This window comes from Ixodes scapularis, unplaced genomic scaffold (genome assembly GCF_016920785.2).
Source record: "Ixodes scapularis isolate PalLabHiFi unplaced genomic scaffold, ASM1692078v2 PGA_scaffold6__148_contigs__length_123643588, whole genome shotgun sequence".
Classification (NCBI taxonomy): Eukaryota; Metazoa; Arthropoda; class Arachnida; order Ixodida; family Ixodidae; genus Ixodes; species Ixodes scapularis.
Window position 1 is genome coordinate 73,374,146 of NW_024609881.1, and position 21,545 is coordinate 73,395,690.

Genomic DNA, 21,545 nt, shown 5'->3' on the forward strand with positions numbered 1-21,545 from the left:
CGATGGCGTAAACCCAGTCAAACTGTTAAGCAAGCGAAGGGGTCCAAAGCCCGCGGCGGGATGGCCATACCATACCCGCCCTCCGCAGCGGTTGCGTTAACCGTGTGCGAACCGACGTACGCGTCATCGTCCCGTTCAGTCCCCGTGCATACGGGCTTTAAGGACTCATCGGTCCTCGGAGGGAGAGGCAGATCAGCGAGCAAGCCTGCATGAACCGTTTGCACCTCAAGGCAAGCTAGACAGCTACAAGCCCACCTAAATGTCCACCGGCTCATCCATGGCCCGGTTATGACCCGACATAACTTATTAAAAGTCTTGCTGTCGCTGCCACGACTGGCCAGAGTGAAATCGGAAAAGCGTACTGTAAATTGCCTCCATAGCTTTCTAAGAACGACCCCCCTGAAAGGACAGTCGTTCCTCTGCCCTTCGTCAATTGTCGGGATAACGCGAAGTGACTGTCCTGGCCGAGCAGATACGAATCATCGTGCTCAGTAGCTCGTCTGCGGGCACTCCCGGTGTCAACTGCTGTTCCTGCGATTCTTCCGACACCCGCGGACAGAAATACATCTGCACCCTGGACCTCCATCAGCGCTTACCTGATCACCGCATCACCGCAAGCCTAAATTCAAAATCCGTATTCTCGTCTTAAAACCTAAATTCTAAATTCGAATCAAAACAAATCCTAAATTTGCGCCGAGTCTTGGCTGCATACCTCGGCAACCTCACTCATGAGGGCCCTCACTCACCCTCATCTTAACAGGTGAGGTGAGGTTGAGTGAGTTTCTGATCCAGGAAAATTCATGAGTGTGAAGGTGAGTGAGAGCCGTGGAGGGCTGTGAGGACAGTGAGTGAGTGAGGGGCGTGAGGGAGGTGTGGGCGTAAGTGGCGTGAGGGGCGTGAGGGGTATTAGTGCGTGAGGGCGGTGAGTGCGTCAAGGGCGTGAGGGGTATGAGTGCGTGAGGGCCGTGAGGGGCGTGAGGTCGGTGAGTGCGTGAGTGGCGTGAGGGGCGTGAGGGCGGTAAGTGCGTGAGGGGCGTGAGGGCCATGAGCAGGGTGTCGAACCGGAACCGAACCGAACCGAAAACCGGAACAGAACCGTTATTTTTAGCCGAACCGGAACTGAACCGAACCGAAATCTTCGCCGCCATATTGGAACTGAACCGGAACCGAACCGAAAAAAAATATAACGGTAACCGGTTCAAAACGGTTCAATGTAATATTTCTTTTTTTTTTCTTTTTTGTTAGTATCACAAAATGAACACATGGGAATGAAAAATTGGCGGCTGTATTTCTATCTATGGATCAAATCGTGATATACAGAATTGAAAAGTATGGTAAGTTGTGGGTTTTCATGGCACTATAATTAACCATGTGTCACGTTGTCACGTGACGCCACGGTGTCAATACATGTTGTGACGTGACCTCGTGATGTCACGTGACTCACCGCGTCACCTCGATTTAATTTGAGGAAGTCACTTGATGTATTAACATTGTTGACAGCATGACGTAACATGATATCACGATTTCGCACCGAGAGTCACGTGACACCATAACGTAAGCGATTTTCAAAACCCCCAGTGGAGTGCTCGGGTTCATGACAATCAGCACCGCCAAACATTCGGGTAACGGCTCATGTCAATTACATATGATAATAGCCCAACTCTAACAATATCTGAGGCTCAGCTCAAGCTTTTGCTTTTCAAACCCTAGCCGCCTAGAGCATGACTGTGATGAACACTGGTGGTATCAGATCACGTGGCCGCTTGTTTGAATTCCGAGTTGAGGAGATATCGAACAGCTGTATCTTTCCTTTATTTTTCTGCATGTGCTATTAGGGGAAAACTAATGGATGTTTCCGCAAGCTATCAACGTTAGGGGTTACTTCTTAACAGTATTTATTGAAAGTATAAGGAGAAATGTTGCAAGACCCATTTTACGTTATTGAGGCACCCAAATATTTTTCGTTGTTGCTGAACTGAATCCGAAAGATGTTCGTGAGAATAGAAGTACTGAAATTACTAAATGCGACTTATTAATATGACGTGACATAGAACTACACCTGTGTACGGAAAGAATACAAAAAAAAAAAGATATTTTAGTGACCTCAGAGAGACAGCCGAACTTGGCAGTCGCTGTAACTCTCACACGAGCGTCGTTCTTAAGTTATTGCACAAGTTTCGACTTCCTCTGTACTTTGCTTAAAGGAGCTATAAAAAGATTCCTATACATTACTAAATACTACCCAGGATCACTCCCTAACGTTAATAACTGATTGAACCTGGCTTTGCTATTTTTTTCTAGGCAATGGCAGTCGCCAAAAAAATTCGAGAAATATGAGCATCGTTCATCCCCTCAACTCGGAGCCAGAAGCGGCCATGTGGCCTGGTGCCTATCTTATGCCGCCAACGTTAATCATACCCCTGCGCTGGCGTTTTAAGGAAGAAAACACATGCTCAGTTCCAGGCACTGTTAGAGTTCGGCTATTCTCATCACCGCAGTGGTTGGACAAGAGCCACTGCCAGAGTGTCCACCGAGGCATTGATTGTTACGAGCCGATGTACGGTGCTCACACAGTCCTCCTGTCTAATCCATGAGCCGCGCTCGACTGTCGTCAGGCGGGTGGTTTTGACCCCACAATTGCGACATCAATCCTTGGGAAGGCAAGACTAAAACAAATAGTCTCATTTAATCTTCGCAATTTCACCGCGACAAGGAAGCTTCTGAATTAGTGGCGGCCCTGTGCGAGTATGCTTGGGCCAGAGGACCAGTACGCCTCGGAAAAGTCATGAACATTCCAACCCGATGTCGTTTTATCACCGATCTAAACTTCACGGGGTGCAAAATAAAAGCAATAAAGGGTTGCGGTTAACAAGTGTCAAATAAAATCGTCAAATTAACACACACCAATGGAGGAGGCAATTCCTCGGGAATACTTTCAGCCTTTTCACTCTGGTGAAGAAGGAAGACTAGCGAAGCTGCATGTACTATGGTGTAAATGAAGTAATGGCCGGCCGCAAGCCGGCAAGCCAGAGTGGAAAGGCTGGAGAGGTTGCCGCCATCTATGCACGACGGCGGCAACCAGACAACCAGCAAGCCGCTTATCTGGTTGCCGTCGTCCTTAATAGATGGCGGTAGCTGTCCAGAGTTTAGTGTCATCATTTGTTTTCTGACCGACACGACACTGGGGAAACTAGCCCCTAACAGCTCCGCTGTATAAAGAAGTTCGTGGGTGTATGTGTGTGTGTGGGGGGGGGGGGGGGGGGAAGAGGGGAAGCGGGGGAGCTTTAAAAACATACTGTGTTGTAAAGGTTCCTCTTCCCTGCATCTTTGGCGCAGACCAAAAAGCGTGACCCCGGAAACTACTTTGCTTGCAAAAACGCTCTTACCAAAAAGCACGTTTTTGTCGTGCCAGACGCTCGCGCCGTTCCTAGCGAAAAGCGTCTGTCTCGCAACTGAAGGGTCGTATAGTTCGAATCCCACAAAAATTCTTAATTTTTTTCTTTAAGGCAAAATAATTACTTTCAAAAGTGAAATCATTTGAGACATACGGCGACCTTTATCTCGCATTACATGTCATGTTTTAATCACTCATTCCACGCGTGATTTCACGTGAGCATAGTGGGTTGCTCGAAATTCTTGCGCGAGGGTATGCAGCTCTGACGTCATGAACCTATCGACCAATCAAGATTTTCCAGTCACGCCACCGACATCGGCTTTTCTGCGACATGAGCTCCTTAACGCTATCGAGTTAAAATCATCAGTTAGCAAAAGTGATGCTCATTTGCAAACTAAATTGACCGGCATCTTGTCAAGAACAAACCTCAACAGCCAGGCTATGCCGCTTATTCTGCATAAGAAAATGTTCACTTGGACAAGCGCTATTTTGGGCCGGATTTGATCTGAGTGCCAAGGTGCGTATAGATTAGAGTGAACAATTGTGATTACTTCTTGCTGCATGATTAGTGGCATGCATGCGGTGCTGAGTGTAAAGAATGTTTGGTTAGAACAACTAGCATTTGGATTGCCGTTCGGTGTTTCTATAAAAAATACACTGAAAGGAATTATCTTTAAACTTTTGTTACATTCTGAAAATGTAATTGCTTTTAGTTCAGTTGTGTCGTCATCATATACATATATATATTGTGAAGTGTATTTCGTAAACCTTATTTCATAATTAGCATGAGCACCGAGGTGCTCATTTCATAATTTTATGTGATGTAATTCATTCCTTAGTTTAAGGACACAACCACGATTTCATTTCTAACACTGCGACACAAAGTAGTACCAATCACGGGTATTTTAGGCGACCTACCACACTTTGCGACAACATTTTATACCGTGTAAATAGATAAGCTTGAACTTTAGAATTTTACTTAAACACAAAGAAAGCACAATAATATACAGTATAGTTCTAAATTAGAAGCTGATCTATTTACAGGTATATGTACCAACCATGGCTAAACTCTTTACTGTTGTACTTAAACATTTTGATTCAGGTAAAATATATGTTACTGGTAAACAAAGGGATGTGGAGTCGTATGAACACGACGTTATGTATGTTAATGTACAGGGTGTCACAAAAGAAAATTTACACGGTCTTTTTTACCACAAAAATAAACTAGGCATCGCCCAACGCTTATTCTCCGCCCAAAGGTAGCGCTAGAGGCCACAACCAAGTGCCAAAGTTTCAGCCCGATTCGATAACTTAATCAAAAGTTATAAGTGATTTTCTGAAACTTTGAATGGGAAAATGGCGGCCGACAGAGTTTTCGAATACATGGGGCTCTATGGTACCACAAACCCAAAACGGGAAAAAATGCGCTCTATTTTCCCATTGAAATTTTGAAAAAATCACTTATAACTTTTGACCAAGTTATCGGATCGGGCTGAAACTTTGGCATCTGGTTGTGACCTCTAGCTCCACCTTTGAGCGGAGAATGAGCGTTCGACGATGCCTAGTTTATTTTTGCGGTGAAAAAAGACCGTGAAAATTTTCTTTTGTGACACCCTGTAGATTTGTTTCTACTCTTGCGTCGAAATTAAATAACTGAATTTCATATTTTGGCACCTAAAAACAAAATTAAATTGCACGGACGATCGAAGAAACAATATCGTTTTGCGGCGTAAATAGTGTATATTGCCAGAACAACGCGAAAAAGATATTCTCAATTTAGCGGTTCAAACCGGTTCGAACCGGTTCGAACCGGTTTGAACCGTTATTTTTTGCTCCCCGGAACTAAACCGGAACCGAACCGAAAGCCGTGAACCCGAACCGGAACCGAACCGATAAAAATTTCGGTTCGACACTCTGGCCATGAGTGCGTGAGGGGAGTGCCTGTACAACACTGGAGCGCACGACACAAGAGCGCCTGACGTTAGCGCGCGCGACTGGAGGGCGCAGCGATATTAGCTCGCGTGTCCTTAGAACGTCCGTCACGAGAGCGCACAACCGGTCCAGGGCGAGTGGCCCGACCGGATCGACTTCTTGTTCGGGCGTCGCGTGTTTTATGTAGAATCGGCAGGGATTCATGCCGCGAAATTTAGCAATGACATTGCGAAATGAGTCAGCAAAAGTTTTGCGTGTGAGAAACTAAGAAGTCTTACAAAAAGCTAACAGCAAAAAAAAAAAAAAAAATATCTGTAGCGTGCGATTTCGCAGAAAAAAACAACAACATTGCAGCTGACCTAGTTTATTAGTTCTTTGATTTTGTATGTCGCAGATTTGCAGGGGAGGTTTTCCTGTATCCGTCAAAAGACTGGAAATATCTGCATCCGATAATATTCCGCTGAGCTTTCCTTCGACGAGTTTTTTCCTGATGTATTTTTAGCGGTGAGCTTTCTTCATTACGGACATTGACGTCAGAATACCATTTAGACTGATGCGAGGGACGTCTAAATCGCCACCAAATAGATCGGAGCCCAAATGCCTGTCAAGAATAGACAAAACATACCAAAAAGTTAACTATTTATAGTATATGCGAGAGGTGCACCGCAGCACTGTGAAAAAATCTTAGACTCGCTGCTCCCACTCAACTGGAAACGTTCCCGGTACCTATATGCCCCAGCCCGATCCCCTGCCCCCTTTTCCCTCCGATGTCAGTAAACAATTGGTTACAAAGAGTCGATCGTACCAGTTTTATTCTTATTTTTTATTAAAGACATATTCAATCAATCAATAATCACCACTGCTTCAATCCGATGAGTCTCACAATTTTGTTCTGTATGTGGAACCGCGTGTACATCACACATTTTGCGGTGTTCGCTCAAATGGGGTGCGCTCTCGTGACGTGCGCTCTAGTGTGAAGCGCGCTACTGTCACAGCGCCCTCGTGTTGCCCGCTCTAACGTAGGCGCTCTAGTGTCGCGCGCTCTAAAGGCGCTCTCCCGAGGGGGATGAGGGCTGTGAGGTTCAGTGAGGGTAAGTGAAGGGCTGAAGGCGAGTGTGACTGTTAGGATGAGGGTGAGTGAGGGGCTGGAGGTGAGTGCAGCTGCGAGGGTGAGTGTGAGGGAGGGGCTTAGGTGAGGGTGGCCCTGAGGGTGAGGGTGAGGGAGGGGCTTAGGTGAGGGTGGCCCTGAGGGTGAGGGTGAGGGGGGGGCTTAGGTGAGGCTGGCCCCAAGGGTGAGGGTGAGTGGGGGCGACCTAAGATGCCGACCTGTGCCTGGCTGTTTTTCCTCCTGCGAGTCGTTATCCTACCTTCCAGCGAACATGCGGTGCCTTTCCTCTTCCTCCGAAAACGACTTACTTACATCTTACCCGCACCGCTCGTTAACCTCCCGGTTGCATCACCTCCTCCCAACCGCTATTCTTGAATACTCAAGAGAGAGCGCGTCCGAAACCTAGTCTTTCGAGTCCTTCCGATACTCGACACGAGGATACACCTACTGAGCTCTGCTGTGAGACAAGTCGCCAACATTCCATCAGACTTTGTGTTAACGCGCATTGTTAGCGTTAGTGAACAACCCGTTAAACGAATCCATGGGACTCCCTAGGGACGACTAGAAGTAGAGGCATAGCGACCCGGCCCCACGTTGGATGCGCCATTTGTCGTATTCTTTGTGTGGTGTCGATCTATTATAATCGCCGCTCGATTGGTCTGTGCTTCGCTCAGGGAGAGACACAACACGACGAAAAGACAACGAATGGGTTTACTGTACATCCCGGTTGCCCGTTCTCGAGAGCCGGCACTCCGGGCCCGCCGACTCTGGTTGTTGGCCGTCATTCAGAGCTCGCAGTCGGAGTCCGTGTCTAGGCCTACGGATCGTCCTTCTCACGCCAGCGCTGCAGAGGCTGGCTGTCCCGGGCTATCATAGTCGGAGTCTCGCTGCGGAACCAGCCCGGAATCGTCATGGACCAGGCCGGTATGGCCAGGGCTCACCGTTCCTTCCGCTCCCGGTCAGAACCTCGCTGGTGGATCGCTCCGAGGATCGCCATGGACCAGACCAGCCACAACGGCTCCATCGTTCCTCCCCAACCCCAGCCTGGCGCAACCTCGTGCCTCTTCAGTTGACTGCCATTCACGTGCCCTCCGTTCCGTCGTTTTCCATCCTCGTCTCCCACAAGCTTCTGCGCATTCGCTGTACCGACAACAGCGCCACTGCAATGTCGTGACGTCAGTGAGTTGAATGCTTCATTTCACGTCAAGTCCGGACTCAGCCGACGCTACAATCGAATGGAGCCGATTAAGCAGCACTAAAAGTGCGTCGTCACCGTGATCGTCGTCTTGGCGGCGCTCCGCCTCTTCATCTGTTTCGTAGCGGCACCGCATAGACAGTGTCCGCGTTACGTCGAGCAGTGAAAAAGCTGTGCATTCTCTGACCTCATCTGGTTAGCCTGAAGCGCCTTGACCGCGCCTGCGCATTCCCGCGGTCATTTGCCTGGATGGATAAATGAATGGTTGGATGGACGTTAATGGCTATACCCTTTGTAACGGGCGGTCACTTGTGCCACCTAGCCTAAGTCTTGAAAGATAAACGTATGATTCCTCAAAGAAAGGGTAAATAAAAACACAGGCGAGTTGGTGAAGAACTTCCAATTTTCTCCCCCTAACCATCACCAGGTTGTGTGGGATATCACCAGGATGATCATTAGGGGATCGAGCAAAAAAACTAAAAAAGCATCACATCATCATCAGAGTAAAGGGCGTGGCCCTTGAAATTCGAAAGCGTATTCGCGTTCAGCGTTGCGGTGTGTGTGTACTGGGGTCATTCGTCCCGCTAGAGTCGCTCGGAGCTCGGGTTCAATTGAGTCCCACACAGTGGTAAGCGTCAACAGAAACAACGTATCGCCAGTTTTTTTGTTTTAAATCCGCGCTGGAATATGTTTTTACGAATCGATTCTGTGTTGGAAGGTGAGGAAATTAACACGAGACGGCATTCACCACCGTCAGTAATTGCGAAAATTTACACGATAATTATATTGTTCGTGTATTGCTCTTCGTTTGCTGCTGAATGGAGTTGACCTACTGGGATTTATATTATAAGGGTTGTTATTTCCAACGCTCGGAGGGGATCTGCTTTCTAAATTTCCAGATCATTAATAAAAAAAAAATAAAAAAAAAAAGAAACTTAACGCCGACTGTGGCTCCGAATGTATTGCACAGCATTGTGCTCAGGCAAGCTGTTATTTATTAGAAAGTATGGTACTCCGCTACACAGGATGTCTATGCGAAGTGGCACTGGTTGGAGCCGCAGAGTGGCGCCATTATCTTTTTACACGCTTCCAGTATGATTGGCTTAATTGATTGTCACAATCCGCAACATCCAGAACTAGAAAATTAAGCTCAACTATATCCAGTTCAGTGGCCATATTTCTTTATAAGAAAAATATTCGTACTTAACATGTTTACAAACACAAGCCTCCTCTTGAATCTCATAAAACTTTGGTTGCTCCGTTTTGGCAGGCTCTCTAAACCTGTTTTGATGACAAGATTAGTGAGAAAATTAAGTTATGAAATCATCAAGTTAGGCGTTTATCTACGTCCTTATGTTTTTCAATAAAGAAAAAATAAAAGAGGGAATCGGTCGCCTTAAAAAAAAAAAAATACCCAACAAATCTTTTGCTAACCGGTCCGTTTGCCGGTCACCCGGAGAAGGGTCATAAAATACTTCATGAACGTTGACAGATGTACTCTGATAGGGACCGTTTGTCCTCATTTGACCGGAAGTTTGCGGAAACATAAATTGCCGAAAACGCCTCTTCGCGGCGCTTGAAAAAAAAAAAAAAGAAGAAAAAGTCTTTATCTGCATTTTAGAAGACCCCAATACATTTCTGACCGCCGTCTAATAGATATTTGGCAACTCTTTAAAGAATGATTTTGTTTTACCATGATCGAACTCCGTTAGAAATATGATGTTGTTTATATCTTAACGTTTCCAAATTGGTGGTCGGCTACAAATGTTTATTAAAGGCATAGGTATAGTTTAGCAAAGACGCACGCGTCTCCTTAAAATAATTTAATAGCTTCCGAGAACGGTTCGGTGAGTACATGCATTTATGCTTCGCTCAGAAAATAAATATAACAAAAAAAGCCATCGGCGCGTTTGTGATTTCATTTTTACCGAACAGGGACCGCTTGTTGCATTGGACAAATTGCTTCTTTGATGCATTTGTCTTTTACTCCCGTACATCAGCATCAGTGCAGCGTAAGATTGAGATGCAGTTTGGCGTGTTGGAATATATACTTACTTGGAACGGCGTGCAAAACAAGAAATAATGCCTTCTCATTTTATCTAATTAAACTTACATAAATGAAGTAATGGTAATTAATAATGTTTCTTTGGTTTCCGCGTAGACCAACGACCGAAGCCTCCACGTAAGTTCGTCGACCTCGATTCACGTTTTACACAAATTCCAGTTGTACAATTGACGTATTGCGTCATGAAGAGTGTAGGGGTAGTCAAATTTGGAGTAAACGCATATGACTTGCGCGTGACGTTATTTCACCCTGCTGTGGATTATTCCTACTTGTTCTTACCGGGAAAGCCAAAGTCGATGGTGTGAATGGTGTTCTGGAGAACAAAGGTGCTCAACAGAAATGATGCCAGAATGGCCTCTTGTGTTACATGAGTGCATGCCATGCATGAAATTGAGCTCCAGAACAGCTTGTATATGTCCGCCCACATTATGTACGAAAGAAAAGTAACAAGACGTTTACAAAAACCCGATGCGCTGATTCTTTTTTTCCCCACTACTTGGTAAGTCCAGTCTCAATATTATGCCAAAGGGTTGCTCCCATTCACTGTTAATTTGAGAATAACGACCACCTGATAGTAATAATTTTCTAATATATTTCTAAGGTGCTCTTTTTCCTCCAAAACTGCTGAAATTAAAAAAAAACTAGCATTATTATGTTTTTGCAGGCCATAAAAGTAAACATCGTCCAAAAAAGCACATCTGTTTTTTGTTTTGTCTAAAGGGCCGCTGAAACCCCTAGCATCGAATTGTATATTCGCAAATGACTGGAAACAGTCCCCGTCCTAAGATATTAGGCTCTGGAGCGGCCTGTTTGCGGAGAATAAAATAATAAAAAAGATAGATTCGAAACTCCGAAACGAATTAGTAACGCAGAGCAAAAGGGGGCACTCGATCACTGGGCGCCGTCTTCGCTGTTCAGCTGCACCTGTTTCTCTCTGCTTGCAGATGGCGTGTTTCTTTTTAGTTACAGTTCCTTTCTTTTTTTCAACAGTGCTCTGTCTAGTGGGTGTCCACCATTTTTTTAATTAATAAATAAATAGGCAAATTGCATGTTTCAAACTCCAGTGAGCGATTTGACAGCTCAAACTTCCTGATCACATTCGCCCGATCGTAATCAGAAAAGTTATCACGCACCGAAAAAAAAAAAAAAAATCAACTCCTCCGACCTGTGGCTGATTTCACAGTCAACCGCATCTTTCTTAACGTCCTCAGAACAACCGCGGAAAACCGCCATATTGAGAGTAATAAAAAATAATAGAAGTCTCTGAGTTATTATATTGTGATTTCAATGCCGCAGTGCGTTTACAATTTTCGTAAAATCATATTTGATCAATGCAATTGTTAATTTGTTTTATACATATAAATCTTAGAGTTTTTAAATCTATAAAAAATACCTTCGCCAACTACACCATAAAAATGAAAAAAAAAATGAAAAAGAGACGAGGTAGTACGTCTTTTCGCCGGTTTGGGGGAGGAGGAGGCCTAGCTTTGACCGGATCTTTGGCACCCTAAACAAAGCTCACCCGCAATTTCTTTGATAGTATCATCACGCGCTCTTGAAGCGCTTGAATCTATAACGAGTAGCAATGTATCGCATAAGTGGCATTTTCATATTCTAAATGGAAGCTATCGTACAATTTGGCAACATGGGTAATATCGTTCTAAAGGGTAAGAATGTCAACAACGCGTACGAGTTTTTTCTTTTGTAAATAACGTAGTCGTCAGCAAAAGGGTCAATAGAAGGGAACATACGGCTAGAAAGCTCGTTAACATAAATAAACAATAGAAGTGGACTCAGCACTAATCATTTTAAGACATCGGAGCTAACAATTTGGGATGGAGTAGCAGTTCTGTTGGAGCAGGCAAGTTGCAGTCTATTAGATGAAAAGGATTCTATCTAGGCGAGGAAGTTTGAATGTATGTTTAATGCTAGGACGTATATAAAGAAGGGCGTAGGGAGGTTCAGCAATGGATGTTCGGAAATGAAGAAAGAAAACTCGGTGCTGGAACTCCGGTCAAAAAGGGTGAAATGCATATTATAAGTAAAGGTAAACTGTTTAATTTCACATAATAAACAAACTTTTGAAAACCATAATGGGACGTGTTAAAAAAATTAATTACAATCTAGAAAGTTATTTGAGAGTTATTAGCGTGTTCAAAAAATTTGCGTTAAGGACAAGGAAAAAAAGCAATGGACATTATGATCATCGCCAGTTTTATGCAACCGCCACCTTGCAGTCCCGGTAGCGCCCCCTTTTCTGAGCGACTGAGAGAAACGTTTGCATGGGATAAGGTTAGAAATCATCTGTTTTTACTTTTCATTGTCATCAGCAACGCCTGCTGCAAACTTCATTTTAAAGTTTTTAATATTGTTAGAAATTTCTTATTATTTATATAGACAGGCTATAAAGGCATAAAATTCGCAAGCTGCAAATCAAAGCACATATTAAAAAAAGAAGGCACCAACAAAAATGTAGGACACTTCACAGCTCCAGAATTCTAGGAGAGTTCTGTAGCCCCAGGTAAGGGTAACACGTATTTTATTCGTCTCTTAAATGTCTTATTCTGTAACGATGAACATGTATGTAGCAGGAGCAGTTGTCTAAAAGTACAGATTGTCACAACTTTGGAGATCTGTTGAAGAAGTAGCGCTTGCGAAGTAAAATGCATACCTGTCTTTCATGCTTAGGATAATCTTTTCTTTTTCTAATAAAATCTGTGCCCCTTGCAGGTAACTTCACGCTGATCTGCTCATACGACTACCTCAGGCGACCACCAATGAAACCGGTGTTATGCACAGACTACGTGCACCTTCGCATGCACACCCCTAATCAGAGGGATTATCCGCAAAACTTTGTCTTCGAGGACAATCCATTGTGTAAGAATAATATAGAAATTAATCTCTTTTAACGGAAAAATCTTTATCGAGTAACAAGATCGCCATTTCAAGCATCAGGTGTTATCAGCCCAGACACCACGCGGTCCCTCAAGCACTAAGAGTTTGTTAAGACTAACTCCAATCTTGAAGGAAATTGTATGAACACCAATATAAACCCCTCCCTCTTTGCGACCACTATGTTCCGTTTTAGCCTAACTTGGCAGAGGGGGAAAGCTGCGCCTTCGGTGGGCCAATCGCGGCGTCAGAGCGAGGCACGCGACTTACGTGAGACCGTACTGCCTATGTTCACTCTTCGTGTAGAATAGCATCACGCGTCTTGCTCCCCCGCCCAAATAGACCCTTTCCAAAAGTCCATCGAGCAATATTGGCCGTCATCATTGCTTTTAGACTTAAGCGTGTTTCACATGCAGCGGTTTTGGCCCTAGAGCGGCGCGATTTCTTCTGTCGTGGCACTCTGGCCAGCACCAGCGGTTGAGCGGCACGAGCACCGCGACGGCAGAAATCGCGCCGCTCTAGGGCCAAAATCGCTCTATGTGAAACACGCTTCAGGCTAGGTGGTGCAAGCCACCGCCCATTTCAAAGAGTGAAGCCATTAACGTCCATCCATCCATCAGTCCATGCTCACAAAGCGCGTGGTTGGATCCGACTCCGCGCCTAACACTGACGGAGCTCTCGTGTCCAAAACATATTCAGAATATGTGAGCAAGCCCTGGCGGACAGGCACACACCAGATATATATATATATATATATATATATATATATATATATATATATATATATATATATATATATATATATATATATATATATATATATATAGTATATATATATATATATATTATATATATATATATATATATATATATATATATATATATATATATATATATATATATATATATAATATATATATATATATATATATATATATAATATATATATATATATATAATATATATATATATATATATATATATATATATATTATGTATATATATATGTATATATATATATATATATATATATATATATATAGTATATATATATATATATATATATATATATATATATATATATATATATATATATATATATATATATATATATATATATATATATATATATAATACACCGGACGAGACAAAGAGTGGGAAGGATTTCTGGAGCACAAACGAGCACGTACCACGTGACACTAAGCGTCGTACCGCGTTCCACACGGCGGCGTGTGTTTCCGGAACACCTCCGATTGGATACATTTCGTTTCTTGTGCATTAATAAGACAGGTAGGAAACGCCAGAAAGACCAAGGTGGAGTAGTTGCAGAGGTTAGCACACCCGACCGGACATTGGGGAGGCCCAGAGTTCAAATCCTGGCTCCGCCGTTTTTTTGGCTTTCGGCGGGTTCCTGAAAACCAGGGTTGGGCAGTATCGCGATACAAATGTATCGCGATAGTATTTCAGGAATACATTTCGTATCTGTATTTCTGTATCGCGATACATTTTTTTCAGCAGTATCTGTATTTCTGTATCGAAATACATTTTGAATGTTTCTTTGTATCGCGATACAATCAGGGTGAAATGTGTTTCGTTACATTTCTTGAGAAATACTCCTCCCCCCCCCCCCCCCCCCCCGAAAAAAAAAACCGAACACTTTTTTTTTTTACTTTTGAGGGCACCAGGGTCAAGGAGATGCTGGGGTATCGGTACCATGCTGAACGAAGGTTCCTTCCGATTCTCCAAAACTATTTTGCTATGCGTGCTCTTTTCTCTTCTGAGAACTGTTGTGCGGTCGGGGACTCGAACCAGGTGGTGTGCCAGGAGTGGAGTCAGAGCATCTTGCGCCGCAGGTCCTTAGGTAGGGTTTCTTGAGTCATTGTTTACCCGGCATCCAAAGCCCGCTGCTAACCGTCTCTCTTGCCTTAGCGTACACAGTAAACCCATTCGGCAAAGCTAAGTCACAGTCCGTTGCAGCACGAGCCTGGCGGTGGTTGACTTAAAATAGTAGGATGACTCGCGCAGTGAAGTTCAACAGATATTCGAATGCGTCTGCGGCTGCGCCCATAATATTGCACGGCTCAAGGGTACGTTATCAGCCGACGTGAAAGTGACCCGCTGCTTCCGGTGATCCGAAACTAGGAAAGAGGTCAGACGTGGCTTCGCTGTGCCGACCCAGACTTCGTACACCTGCGACTCGTCTCGAGCGCGCTGTTTCTCGGAGAGCTCACCTCTGCGGCAATATCAGGTCGCAATCCACGAGGTCTCTATTGGGAATATGGAAGGCGAACTTGATGACTGCAATCCATGCGTCGGTGGTGGAGGGTCAGAAGGGAAGGATCTTCACAACAAGGATGCCACCGTATTGTTTTTTCAACCGTAACAGAAGATAAGACATGTGTTCCAGGATGCTTCAGGTGGTCCTCACCATTCTCGAAAATCCTGCACGATCTTCAAAGAGGTAACCGACAACGAAAGTATGTATTGTCCTTTCATACGGCAGCGTGTTAAAGTTCCATGTTTCAAGGCCACACCTACAGAAAAAGAATACTAGTTTATTCCACCGTGACGTCATGTGATAAATGTTGATAGGGGTGTCCTTAGTTGACAGGGGCGTGATGATGGGGATTTAGGATGACAGAAAAATTTATTTAGAGGTCGAAGTCTTTTCGCATCCCTCGTCAGACAGACAGGATGTCAGGGAAGGGACCACGGTCAGTCCTTGATGGAACGTTTTTCTCAGCCCACTGAAGACACCTCGTCGTCCGAAATCACTACCTTCAAGGCAAAGTGCCAAGCCTACGGGAAAGTAATTTCAGGATCAAAAACTTCCACTTCCAACTTCAAGCTTCATCTAATTTGGTCTCAAATAAATGTGAAAATGTATTGCAGTATCAGTATTTCTGTATTTGTATTTTTGGCCTCCCTAAAATGTATTCCTGTATTTGTATTTCCATATACTTTTTGCCACTATTTAGAATGTATTTCCGATACGTATCGCGATACACTTTTACAGATATATTTCAGTATCAGTATTTTAGCTTCTATTTTAAAGTATCCCAGTATTTGTATTTCCAAATACATTTTTGAGTATTTCTGCCCAACCCTGCTGAAAACTTTGTTTCTTTCATTAATTGGATTAAGTACGGTTCATTCATCTGCACATATTCGTTTATATCCTCCTCGGAGACCACGTACGATGGTGTGAAGTGCCCGTGTTGTATATTCAATAACGTTGCTCTTGATTCTCGCAGATGATGATACCGTGTCTCTAAAGCTCATAAACAAAGAATACTACTACATGTACACGGGGCGAGACAAACACTGGGAGGATTTCTGGAGCACAAACGAGCACGTACCACGTGACACTAAGCGTCGTACCGCGTTCCACGCGGCGGCGTGTGTTTCCAGAACACCTCCGATTCGATACATTTCGTTTCTTGTGCATTAATAAGACAGGTAGGAAACGCCAGGAAGCCAAAGTGGAGTGGTGTAGAGGTTAGCACACCCGACCGGACATTGGGAGGCCCAGAGTTCAAATACTGGCTCCGCCAATTTTTGGCTTTCGGCGGGTTCCTGAAAACTTTGATTCTTTGATTCATTGGATTAAGTACGGTTCATTCATCTGCACATATTCGTTTATATATATATATATATATATATATGTGATACTGCTGCGCAAATCATCGAGTAGCCAAAAAACAAGACACTGCTTTATCCTGGTCTAGATGTCATAAATGTGCCACCAAGTATAAAATTATATTAGAGCAGCAGAAGCGTATATTCCACCAGGATACCCTTCCATCTAAGCTACTAAACAACCCGCGCCAACTTTGGAATGTTGTAAATCATGCACCATACTCCCCACTAGGGCTTATTGATGATTCTGAGAACATTATCGGAGATCAATCTGTGTGCCACAGTTCTCAATCATTTATTTTCCTCCCAATTCACCGCCTGCCATCCCTTAACACTGTCCTCACCTATTACTAGCAATGTTTTACCTATGAATCCAATTTGTACTGATTACCGAGGTATTGTTAGTACCACCAAGTCATTGATTATGTCCTCTTCTATGTGGTGTCCAGGGCATAAATTCTAAGGTCTTACAAAGCACTAAATATTCCTCAAGCCTATTTCTAACAAAATATTTTCAGCAATCATTAGATACGGCGGCGGTTCCTGAGGATTGGAGAATCGGCAAGGTCATCCCGGTCCACAAAGGCGGTGATAGATCTTCTCATATAAACTATAGGCCAATATCTCTAACTTCTGTACCTTCTAAAATACTCGTGCACGTAATCCACAAGCAACTATCTATTCACCTTGATTCTATCTCCTTCTTTGACAAAGCGCAGCACAGCTTGCGTCGAAACTACTCCTGCGAAACCCAACTTCTCTGCTTCACCAGCGACCTGTTCGTAAACCTTGATTCTAACTACCCCACTGACGCTCTATTTCTCGACTTCGCTAAAGCATTTGACAAAGTTCCGTATAACAAACTGCTTCTAAAACTATCTTCATTAAACCTCGATAATAACGTTCTCTCCTGGATTGAATCTTTTTTCTCTCAGCGTCATCAGTTTGTTTATGTTAATGATTGTTCATCTGCTTTTTCCCCCGTAACATCTGGCTTGCCTCAGGGAACGGTGCTTTGTCCGCTACTTTTAATAATCTACATCAACGATCTTCCTCTTCCGATATCTTCACTCATGTGCCTATTTGCCGACGACTGTCTTTTACCGAAAAATAGCATCCCCTCATGACTCTTTAACCCTACAAAATGACCACGACCTAGTTTAGAGCTGGTGTACTAACTGGCTTCATGCTTAACGTCAGCAAATGTAAATGCATGCGGTTCTCTTGTTCCTCTTTCAAACCTCTCTTGTTCATTTCCTCAGTGGCATCCCTCTTCAACCCACGGATATGTATAAATACCTCGGCGTTCTTCGAACTTCAAACCTATCCTGGGAAAACCATGTTAATTCAGTTGTGAGTTCCGGTAACAAAAGCTTAGGTTTCCTTCGTCGCAATTTCAGGTCCGCCCCTTCTCAACTAAAACGGCTCCTCTATCTTGCCCTAGTCCGGTCTAAACTAGAATTCGCATCTTCAATCTGGCACCCTCATCATGCTACATTAACAGACTACATTGAATATGTTCAAAGCAGTGCTGCGCGTTTTATTCAGTCTGATTACTTCAGTTTTTCCAGTGTCTCCCTCATTAAATAAAATCTCTCTCCCATTGCTTTTCGCCCGTCGAAAAATATTCTGTCTTTGCTTTCTGCATAAAGTTTTTTTTTTCACCATTTCTAAATCAGTCTCTTCTTTCCCCACCGGCTTATCTTTCCTCCAGACTCGATCACTGCCATAAAATGGCCCGGCCAAAGTGTTTTTCCACAGCACATCAGCACACCTCTCTTCCTGATGGAATTGTGGACTGGGATGACCTTCCCGAAGACATCGTCACCATTCAGGACCCCATCAGATTCGGAGAAGCAGTATCAAACATTGTACTTAACACCCACTCCCCTCTCTAGCGCCGCATGGCCCTGAGGGTATTGTAAATCAATACATAAATAAATGAATAAATAAATAAATGTCAAATTGTAGAGCCAGTTGAGAAAGATATAATTGTGCCGTTTCCTTTAAGGTAGCCTTTCTGTGACTAAATATTTAGAAAATTGAAAAAAAAAAACGCAAAAAAAAGATTACGTGACTACCCGCTAGTGAACTGCGATGCTAGCGGCCTTAGTCACGTGGAACATTTTTAAATCGCGCGTTGGTTCTTATAGATTAAAAGATTTACACATATGGAGGCAACTTCGATGGAAACGACATGATTGGACTTTTCTCATTATCCTCTGTAAACTTGTTTGAAGCTTTTACTCACAAAAATAATATTTGAGAAGTAAGCGAAATAATGTGTTTGTTAATGCGCCAGTTGCCAATCGCAAAACAAAAATGTCCCGACTTGCTCAATAAAATTGTGAAGAGCATGAGCTGGCTCAACAAGCGCAGAGTACGGCAGCTTATTTGAAATCCTTGCACAAGTTAAACCGGAAACACTCTGTATACGTATAGTCCTTCCTACTTGGCACATGATTTGAGTGCGATAGATACATTACAAAAGAAAAAAAAAGGATTATTATAGTAGCGCTCCCTGTCATAAATAAATATAAAAAATTACATTTCCTAGTTCGTTAGTTTTATATAGACTTATCTGCCAAACATGCGAAGGGCAAGCAAACAATAAAACCAAATTAAATTTGAATCGCTTTGTCTGATGCCGTTTTGGTGAAGCTCAACTTGTAGATATAAAATTCTTTCAAAACATAAGAGTTAAAAAAAATTGAGTGCTATATCTAGACGGGCATCTGGTCAACATCATAATTCAGCACAAATTTTCTGAAATTGGCGCTAGAATTATGACACGGGAACACAAAGATTTCCTCTCTAGGTAATGTCTATCAAATAGTTTTTTAAGCGTACTCGTTGAGTGCATAATTCGGCGATAAATTTGTGTTTGATAAAACCTAGCGAATCTGTATTAAAAAAAAAAAGACAAAACAAATGTATTTGCTGGATCTGTCTCCAACTGGAAATGTTTTTGTTTTTTACAGATACCATGTTTGAAGACGAAAGTATGTATTTCAACCTTATGTTTCTTTCCAAAAAAAGTGGTTCATGATTTAGTGGCATGCCTGCAAGAGGCCGAATGCTGCATTGAGCCCCCCCCCCCCCCCCCCCCCCCCCCCCCCAAATCCGGGTTCATATTTTTGCAAGCGTATTCGTTAGTTTACATAATTCTTTTTGAAGTCAGAAAAAAAGAACCTCGTCTCTGATTTCAAAATTCTTTATTTTTACAGTTTTTTAAACCTAATTCCCTATGCCAACTAACCCTAATTTACTGGAAGTCACGCGTTACTATTTGTCTTTAATTTAACATATATATATTTTTTGATTTGGCTGATTCGACTGTCCAATTTTTGTTTTCAATTTGGGCCCTAAATTATTTTCTTAAAGTTTCTGGCATTTGTATTGTACCTTATTTTAGTTCCGTCACGCGTCATGTTAGGGGAATGTCTTAGCATGTGTTACTCGAATTAGTAGCGTTTGCCTTATGCTATCAAATTTCTAATGCCTAAGCAAGGGCCAAGGAAAGTTCCCGGAGTGAAGAATTCTCTATTCGTTCTCTTAAAGGCTGACGACCAGACCCGAGATTCTGCAAGGCAGAAGATCCTTCTCGTCATGAAGGAGGAGGAAACAGGCAACGGTGGACAGGGTAGAAAGGGGAGAGGAGAAAGCGGGGGAAATGTGGGAAGCGCGAACTGGTTGTCGGTCTTTAAGCAACAATCTATCTTACTAGTCGCGCGCAGTACCCTGGAAGTCACGGAAAAAATAAAAGTGAAAGCCGCTTTTGTAAAAAGAAAATTGAGCGGCGGGTTCATCTCTTTGAGAGAGAAAAGCGACGTGGTTGTACACAAAAGAACGGCCGGGTAAGAGGGAAGTTCCTCCTTCCCCTCCTCTGCAACTTCTTACGTTATACTCTCACCTCTGCACCTTTGGTAAAGCCGCGCGCAGCTTGTGAGATAGACTGGAGACGTAAAACACCAGAACAATAAACCTTCAGGGCGCGGTACAAGAGAGAGGAGGAGCCGCGGTCGAGAAGATGTTCTTCTGAAGGCAGCGTCACTCAGGATTGCTAACTGGCGTATGAAGAACCACCCCATTCTGTATTTTAAAGGAAAAGAAAAGGAAAAAAAAAAAAAAAAAAACACTTCCACTATAATTTTTTTAAATACTTTAACAAGGAATACAATTTACCCATAGAAAGTTTAATGGCCTTGGCGCCGGCAGCTTTACTGTAGTTATAACGGCTGGACGAACGCAGACTCAGGGTTCTCAGCATTAAATTGAGAGGGGTGGGTGCCACCATCTTTGGCGAAGACAGCCTTCGAGACAGCAAGGACAGCCGTTTCTGCTGTCTTGGCGGATCCGGTATCTTGGTGCGTGGGCTGCGCATGCGCATGCGATGCGAACGCGTTCGCTCGGACCAGTGGCGGATTCAGAGGAGGGGTCAGGATGACATAACCGCCCTTCTTGAACTCTGCATTTGTTAAAATTTAGGGCTTGGAAACAGGGGCAGGGAGGGGGGGGGGGGGTAGGTCCTAAACATATGATACGCTGACGAACACCTCTAGAAATACCTGCATCCGCCCCTGGCTCGGACGCAATCGGTCCTGTAGGCGCACTGCCTTCGCCAAGGAGCGGAAATGAATGTCATCTCGTAAAAGAGTATTTGGTTGCTCTCTGTGGCTTACCCCCCACTTGCAGTGGGTGTAGGTGCATGACTGAGGATGCGCAGAGGGACTGGGAAAGTAGGGTAAGTTGTAGACGGGGAAAAATGACGCTCAAGCAATACATATAAAAAAAGGAAAAATTAGTTTCGGAAAGCGCCCGCGGGTTTGTGAGGGTGCCACCGCTCGTAGCATTTTTCTGTGACGTGTTGTCGTCCTCTCTCTCCCTGTTTGGTGGCCGGTTTTGGCGCGGAAGACGCAGGCTTTCCCCCTCTATGGGAGGCTATGGTGCGGCTAATTTGCTCTGTCTGATTTCAGTTGACATAATGGCGTGAAAAATATCCAAAGACCTATTTAAGGTGAAATTGGAGAGATTTTGTATTTGGTGCCATTCACTTAAATCTTCTTTATTTGGTCTCTAGGATCATTATATTGTAATTTTTTTCACTTTGGTGCACGGAGGCTGTAAAAAATAATTTTCGAAGTGCCGCTGTTGCCCCTCCTTCCCGGATCGTGACGTCATATTAAGAGTTTTTGGAATCTCCGCATTCGCGAATCTTCAGCGCTTCTCAAAACCATGCACGCAATTTTTGCTATATTCAAAAAAAGGTTAAAAAAAGGACTTCAGGACTGGTATCAGTGCTAGGGAATATACCTGGCAA

At 43.6% G+C, this 21,545-nt stretch overlaps 1 protein-coding gene across 1 annotated transcript in view; it reads left to right on the plus strand.

The window, feature by feature from the left end:
* Positions 1–21,545, plus strand: part of LOC115317848 (cell wall protein DAN4-like) — a 63,982-nt gene that overhangs the window by 21,286 nt on the left and 21,151 nt on the right. Inside the window, exons 6-7 of the mRNA XM_042294811.1 lie at positions 12,425–12,571; positions 19,207–19,227. Coding sequence (XP_042150745.1) covers positions 12,425–12,571; positions 19,207–19,227 — 168 coding nt within the window. The remainder of the gene's footprint in view (positions 1–12,424; positions 12,572–19,206; positions 19,228–21,545) is intronic.